We start from the raw sequence: 7,742 nt of genomic DNA on the forward strand, positions 1-7,742 counted from the left end.
GTGCGTGTCTGTGTGTGCGTGCGTGTCTGTGTGTGTGTGCGTGTGTGTGTGTGTGTCTGTGTGTGTCTGTGTGTGCGTGCGTGTGTGCGTGCGTGCGTGCGTGTCTGTGTGTGTGTGCGTGTCTGTGTGTGTGCAGCTGTGTGGGATCAGATCCTGGATCCCGTCTCCCAGATGAGGACCTCCAGCGGGACTCTGAAGCTGTTCCCAGTTTACCTGAAAGGAGAAGATCTGTTTGGTCTGACCACGTCTGCGGTGACCCGAATCATAGAGTCTGTACGTCCAGCACACACACACACACACACACACACACACACACACACACACACAGACACACACGCACACAGACACAGACACACACACACAGACACAGACACGCACACACAGACACAGACACGCACACACAGACACAGACACACACACACGCACGCACACACACACACACACACACACACACACACACACACACACACACACACACACGCACACAGACAGTTACACACACACACACACACACAGACACACACACACACACACACCTTCAAACAGGACCCAGACTCACCTGTTCTGTGTGTTTCAGTTACCTGGCGTGGAGGCCTGTGAGCGTTACACCTTTCGTTACGGCAGGAACCCCCTCATGGAGTGGCCTCTGGCCTTCAACCCGTCAGGCTCCGCCCGTTCCGAACCCAAAGCCTGTCAGGTCAAAAGGTACGTGCTCTGCATGGTGTTGTGACATCATCAGTGTGGCTGGGACAGACCTGCTCAGGCCTCCGTCACAGGTTTCTGTAGACACACCCACAGCTGCCTGACGCCCTCCTCTCCCCCCTCAGACCCTACCTGCTGGCCAGCATCGCCCCCAGGTGTCAGGGCTCGGTGGGCTCCATCGTGGGCCTCGTCCCCGGCGTCATCGCTCTGTCTCCTGGCGAGTCCGTGGCCGGCGCTCACCAGGGACGCCACTCCAAGTCCTCGCAGTACCGCCGCATGAAGGCTGAGTGGAAGAGCAATGTGTACCTGGCACGCTCCCGCATCCAGGTGGGTCACCTGCAGCACAGAACACCTGACCGCTGACGCAGGACAGGAAGCTGACCGTGTTTGTGTGTGCGCTTGCAGGGCCTCGGACTGTACGCCGCCAGAGACATCGAGAAGTGCACCATGGTCATCGAATACATCGGCACCATCATCAGGAGTGAAGTAGCCAATCGCAAGGAGAGGCTGTACGAGTCACAGGTAACGCACACAGACACACAGGTAACGCACACAGACACACAGGTAACGCACACAGACACACAGGTAACATACACAGGTAACATACACAGACACACAGGTAACACACACAGACACACAGGTAACATACACAGACACACAGGTAACGCACAGAGACACACAGGTAACATACACAGGTAACATACACAGACACACAGGTAACGCACACAGACACACAGGTAACATACACAGACACACAGGTAACATACACAGACACACAGGTAACATACACAGGTAACATACACAGACACACAGGTAACACACACAGACACACAGGTAACACACACAGGTAACATGCACAGAGACACACAGGTAACATACACAGACACACAGGTAACGCACACAGACACACAGGTAGCACACAGACACACAGGTAACATACACAGACACACAGGTAACGCACACAGACACACAGGTAACATACACAGACACACAGGTAACGCACACAGACACACAGGTAACGCACACAGACACACAGGTAACACACACAGGTAACGCACAGAGGTAACACACACAGACACACAGGTAACGCACACAGACACACAGGTAACGCACACAGACACACAGGTAACACACACAGACACACAGGTAACACACACAGACACACAGGTAACACACACAGGTAACACACACAGGTAACGCACACAGGCACAGAGACACGCAGGTAACGCACACAGACACGCAGGTAACGCACACAGACACACAGGTAACGCACACAGACACGCAGGTAACGCACACAGACACACAGGTAACGCACACAGACACACAGGTAACGCACACAGGTAACACACACAGGTAACGCACACAGGCACAGAGACACGCAGGTAACGCACACAGACACGCAGGTAACGCACACAGACACACAGGTAACACACACAGGTAACACACACAGGTAACGCACACAGGTAACGCACACAGGCACAGAGACACGCAGGTAACGCACACAGACACGCAGGTAACGCACACAGACACGCAGGTAACGCACACAGACACACAGGTAACGCACACAGGTAACACACACAGGCACAGAGACACGCAGGTAACGCACACAGACACACAGGTAACACACACAGGTAACGCACACAGGTAACGCACACAGACACGCAGGTAACGCACACAGACACGCAGGTAACGCACACAGACACGCAGGTAACGCACACAGGTAACACACACAGACACGCAGGTAACGCACACAGACACGCAGGTAACGCACACAGACACACAGGTAACGCACAGAGACACACAGGTAACGCACAGAGACACGCAGGTAACGCACACAGACACACAGGTAACACACACAGGTAACGCACACAGGTAACGCACACAGGCACACAGACACGCAGGTAACGCACACAGACACGCAGGTAACGCACACAGACACACAGGTAACGCACACAGACACACAGGTAACGCACACAGACACACAGGTAACGCACACAGACACACAGGTAACACAGGTCTGCGACTGTTCAGATCATGTCGACTGAAAGCTGTCGTCTGATTGGTTCGTTCACACGTCACACAAACTGTCAGTGACATCATGTGAAGGGGGTGGGGCCTGCACGTCTCGCGTCCACAGAGGGTCACGTCTTTCACTCGTGTTGTGTGTCTGTGTGCAGAATCGCGGCGTGTACATGTTCCGGATCGACAACGACTACGTGATCGACGCCACCATCACCGGGGGACCCGCCAGGTGAGTCCAGCTCAGACCGGTTCAGTGCAGACCTGCACACACCTGACCCGGTGAGCCCTTCCTGTACAGACGCTCAGGTGAGCGCCCCCTGCTGTTTCAGCAAGGAGGTGACAACAGTCCTGATGATCAGATGCAGTAAGAGGCTAAAGAGGTGTGTGTGTGTGTGTGTGTGTGTGTGTGTGTGTGTGTGTGTGTGTGTCCACCTGGACTTGAAACACCTGTCCTGGGACGCATCAGGTGTTCTGGTGTTGAAAATATGGGTGAGCAGCCGCTCACCTGTCGTGGAGCACTCAGACACTCCTCACAGGAAACTTTCCTTTCATCTGGTGCTCACAGGTGAGGGCGGGGCTGTGGAAGGGTCTCAGCTCCGCCCTCGCTCTGAGTGCTCATCATGTTGGGAAAACACACCTGAAAGTGTCCTCGCTCCAGGACACAAACCGCTGAGGCGTGATGACATCACAGCTCGGCTCCAGTGTTTTTACTCTGAATTTAACTGATTCATGTTTGCAGTGGAAATCACGCGTGATGTAAGAAAGTCACGCGTGATGTAAGAAAGTCACGCGTGATGTAAGAAAGTCACGCGTGATGTAAGAAAGTCACGCGTGATGTAAGAAAGTTACATCACGCGTGATGTAAGAAAGTCACGCGTGATGTAAGAAAGTCAGAGGTGGCTCTGCATTGATAAATATCCGAACCAGCCGAGTTCTGATAAACTCAGAGAGATCAAAGTGAAAACCTGATGAAGGATCCCAGCAGGCTGCAGGAATCTTTAATAGTGATTGGTCTGACCTGTGAAAGACCCGCCTCTGTGTGTGATTGGCAGGTACATCAACCACTCATGTGCTCCCAACTGTATCACTGAGGTGGTGACGGTGGAGAAGGAGAACAAGATCATCATCAGCTCCTGCAGACGCATCCAGAGAGGAGAAGAGGTAAGCCCCGCCCTCCATCACCTCACCTCAGAGCTGTGTGGTTACTGATTACTGCCCCTCCCCCTCCAGCTGTGCTACGACTACAAGTTCGACCTGGAGGACGATCAGCATAAGATCCCGTGTCACTGCGGAGCCGTCAACTGCCGCAAATGGATGAACTGAACACACACACACAGGCAGCTCGCTCTCTGTCGATCCCTGTGGGCGGAGCTTAACTTCATATCAACACAGTGATAATAATGAAAGTGATTGCTTTGATAACAGAAGTAATGATAATAATATTGATGATGGGGATAACAGGTCAGGGTGGGGGTTATATATGCGCACGGGTGGGGTCAGAAGCTTGTTTCTGAGGGCGTAGCTGTGTTGGAGAGTGGGCGGGGCTTAAAGAGGCTGGTCCTCTGTGTATATTGTGTGTAAAAATGAGCACAGATGTAAATGTGAGATCAGAGAATGTGTTGTCTTTAACTTGCACTAAAACACAAAAACAACAAAAATAGAGACTTTATTCCCCGGCCCCGCCCACCCCACTCCGGCCCCGCCCACCCCACTCCGGCCCCGCCCACCTCCATTTGTTAATTTCCTGTAAAATAAGAGTTTTTTTGTATTTATTACTGAATGAAGCTATTTTCTAAACCTGCGGTGCGTTTGAGGTCCGGCGTGGCGGTGTGTAAATACGTGTACCATAGATGAGAGAATTGAGTTTAAGAAGCCCTCCACCATCCTCACCACCGCCAATCAGCTGCAGCGTTTCAAGTACCGTTTGTGTTGCCGACCCGGCACCGCATCCCGATTGGACGGACTGTGAAGGGGCAGGCGTCACCGCGGCCTTCAGGCGCCGAGTCCCGCTGCCGTGTACATAGGAGACTGCTGATGTGTACAGAGACGACACGAAGCCTTTTTTATTATTACTGGACGTAACCGTGACGATGAAGATGTTTGTTTTTGGGAAATATGGTGACTCTGATTTAGAATCATTTACAGAAAAATAAAATATTTTACATGTTGCTCTCGCCTCTTTCTGTTCTGTGTGCATAGCAACGGTCACATGACGCTCAGTGTCTCTGCTGTGTGTCGTTGGGACTCTGTTTCCTGTGATGCCTGGTTGTGTAAGGGCTTCCTGCCCTCCTGTGATGAAAGCTGGAGTTGTGTTTGTACAGACCGGGTGGGGGTGGGTGGGTGCAGCAGTGTGGAAACATGACAGGCGTGAAGAACAAGACGTGACAGCTCCGCCTTTAGAGCCATGAAGTTTCAGCAGAAACCGGCACCTCTGGTTCTGTAAGATTCTCTCATCAGCGCCATATTTCCTGTTTCCTCACTTCCTGTGGGTCAACACCTGGTTTACTGTTGCCTGGGTGGATCCGGGGGTGAGTGTGAGCAGGAGCTCTGAGGTTGTGGGCTGGCGTCAGAGAAACAATTTTACAGGTTTGATGATCAAATCCAGCTCAGACATCGTCACCTGAGAGCGCTCATGTCTCCATGACCTGTCGTGGAGCACTCAGACACTCCTCACAGGAAACTTTCCTTTCATCTGGTGCTCACAGGTGAGGGCGGGGCTGTGGAAGGGTCTCAGCTCCGCCGGCACCTCTGGTTCTGTAAGATTCTCTCATCAGCGCCATATTTCCTGTTTCCTCACTTCCTGTGGGTCAACACCTGGTTTACTGTTGCCTGGGTGGATCCGGGGGTGAGTGTGAGCAGGAGCTCTGAGGTTGTGGGCTGGCGTCAGAGAAACAATTTTACAGGTTTGATGATCAAATCCAGCTCAGACATCGTCACCTGAGAGCGCTCATGTCTCCATGACCTGTCGTGGAGCACTCAGACACTCCTCACAGGAAACTTTCCTTTCATCTGGTGCTCACAGGTGAGGGCGGGGCTGTGGAAGGGTCTCAGCTCCGCCCTCGCTCTGAGTGCTCATCATGTGAGCACTCAGAGCGAGGGCGTGTGAGCACGCACACGTGTGAGCGTGTGAGCACTCATGTGAGCACTCTTCCTCTTATGTAGTCATGTGACTCCTGTAAATGGACAGGGGAGGAGCACAGATGACCAAGATGAGGAAATCAGGATCTACTTCTCTCTGAGACGGAGGCGCGGCTGGGTTTATCCCACCAGCACGCTGCACGTCGCCTGCTCCTGACCAGGTGAGCTGTTCAGAATCGTTACCATGGTGCTTTTGAATAGTTTTGAACATGCAGATATAACTCTAAAGGCGTTGCATGAATCTCTGTGTACAGCATTTATGTGTGAAGGCTACGCCTCACTGACACATTAACCTCGCACCCCTCAGGATGCAACAAGTCATAACACCTGTGGGCTCCACCCACTGGTCAGGTTAATAACGTGCTGATAAAGACTCCGCCCCTCTAAAAGCAGATAACAGCTGAATAGACCTGAAGTCTCTGCAGCCACGGATGGAGCCATTTGAAGTCTCAGAAACTAAAGGAAGGAGCTTCAGAGCTTCCTTTATTGCCTCCTTTAGCAGAGGAGACACTGAAGTGTCCTTTACAGGAGGACATGTTCATTAATGGTGCAGTGACCTGCTGACGCATCGGCATCAAAGCTCTCTAAAGATGACGAGCTTTGTCAGAGTGACTTCTGTGTGTGTGCTGCAAGCTTCAGGATGTTAGAGACAAACGTCAGTCACAGGAAGTCTGAATAAAGGAGAAGTTACTCTGGACCAGCAGCAGAGACGCACACTTCCCCTCTGAGGTTCTTCTTTATCTGACACACTGATGTGTGGACGATGTAACAGCCTGTGTCTGCAGTCCGCTTTCAGGCTGCCGCAGATGAACGTCTCCAACGTCCAGCCTCACATTGTGAAATAGCCCAACTGTCTAAGCTTCTCAGTCTTCATCAGTTCTCCTCCACATCAGGCTGTTTTCTGCCAAAGTCATGGAAAAGCCTTCTAAAATATTCTTATCCTGCCTTTAGGATTCAGAGCAAAGCTACGTGGGATAAAAAGTCCCATAAAACTAACATCGGAACGAAAAGTTTGTTGATTAACATATTTTCTCAAACTAAAATGGGAAGAAACACAAACTCGACTGATGATGACTGACACTGAGTTTGATTTAGGTTTGTGAGTCACAACAGGGCAGAGTCCACATATGAGAGCAGAGCTGATGCTGAAAGGCTTTTGTCCTCGAGCAGGTTGTTCCAGAGTTCAGCGCTGATGGCAAAACCTTCAGATTTAAACTCAGGAACAGTCACATCAGACTCTTGAGTTGCCTTGTGTGACATAAATCTTATATTTTATTTGAGGGTTAGATCAAGATGCGCTCATTAAAATCTGATAGATTAAATTCAGTTTTTATATATTAAATACAAATATCCATCCCTCCATTTTCCATCACTGTTGCTGTCCCAACTTAGCTGCAGGACAGATGACCTCGCCTTAGACTGCAGAATACTTTGGTGTACAGAGGAGTTCATGGTCCTCTCAGTGACTGCAAATCATTTTCAATTTAGTTCTACTTATAAAGCCTGAAATAACAAGAGCAACAGTCGCCTCAATGTGCTTTATATTGTAAGGCCAACTCTACAATAATAGATTCAGAGAGAAACCCAATAATCATATGACCCCCTGTGAACAAGCACTTTGGCGACAGTGGGAAGGAAAAACTCCCTTTTAACAGGAAGAAACCTCCAGCAGAACCAGGCTCAGGGAGGGGCGGGGCCATCTGCTGCAACCGGTTGGGGTGAGAGAAGGAAGACAGGATAAAGACATGCTGTGGAAGAGAGACAGAGATTAATAACAGATATGATTCAATGCAGAGAGGTCTGTTAATACATAGTGAGTGAAGAAGAAACACCCAGTGCATCATGGGAATCCCCGGCAGCCTACGTCTATTGCAGCATAA

At 50.9% G+C, this 7,742-nt stretch overlaps 1 protein-coding gene and 1 long non-coding RNA gene across 17 annotated transcripts in view; both read left to right on the forward strand.

Moving 5' to 3' along the window:
* kmt2ca (lysine (K)-specific methyltransferase 2Ca) overlaps positions 1-4,892 on the forward strand; it is a 43,472-nt gene extending 38,580 nt beyond the window's left edge. For all 16 annotated transcript variants that reach the window (XM_085171620.1, XM_085171618.1, XM_085171619.1 and 13 more), the window contains 7 exons: positions 137-273; positions 578-705; positions 828-1,029; positions 1,108-1,224; positions 2,880-2,953; positions 3,777-3,885; positions 3,955-4,892. In XM_085171620.1, coding sequence (XP_085027746.1) covers positions 137-273; positions 578-705; positions 828-1,029; positions 1,108-1,224; positions 2,880-2,953; positions 3,777-3,885; positions 3,955-4,047 — 860 coding nt within the window. In that variant the 3' untranslated portion in view covers positions 4,048-4,892. The remainder of the gene's footprint in view (positions 1-136; positions 274-577; positions 706-827; positions 1,030-1,107; positions 1,225-2,879; positions 2,954-3,776; positions 3,886-3,954) is intronic.
* Positions 4,893-5,469: 577 nt separating this feature from the next.
* On the forward strand, positions 5,470-7,537 carry LOC146511979 (uncharacterized). Its single transcript, XR_014875944.1, has 2 exons — positions 5,470-5,675; positions 5,856-7,537. It is a non-coding gene; the product is annotated as an uncharacterized LOC146511979 (long non-coding RNA).
* The last annotated feature ends 205 nt before the right edge of the window (positions 7,538-7,742 follow it).

The sequence above is a fragment of the Neolamprologus multifasciatus genome, chromosome 9, assembly GCF_963576455.1.
Source record: "Neolamprologus multifasciatus chromosome 9, fNeoMul1.2, whole genome shotgun sequence".
In the NCBI taxonomy this organism is placed as follows: Eukaryota; Metazoa; Chordata; class Actinopteri; order Cichliformes; family Cichlidae; genus Neolamprologus; species Neolamprologus multifasciatus.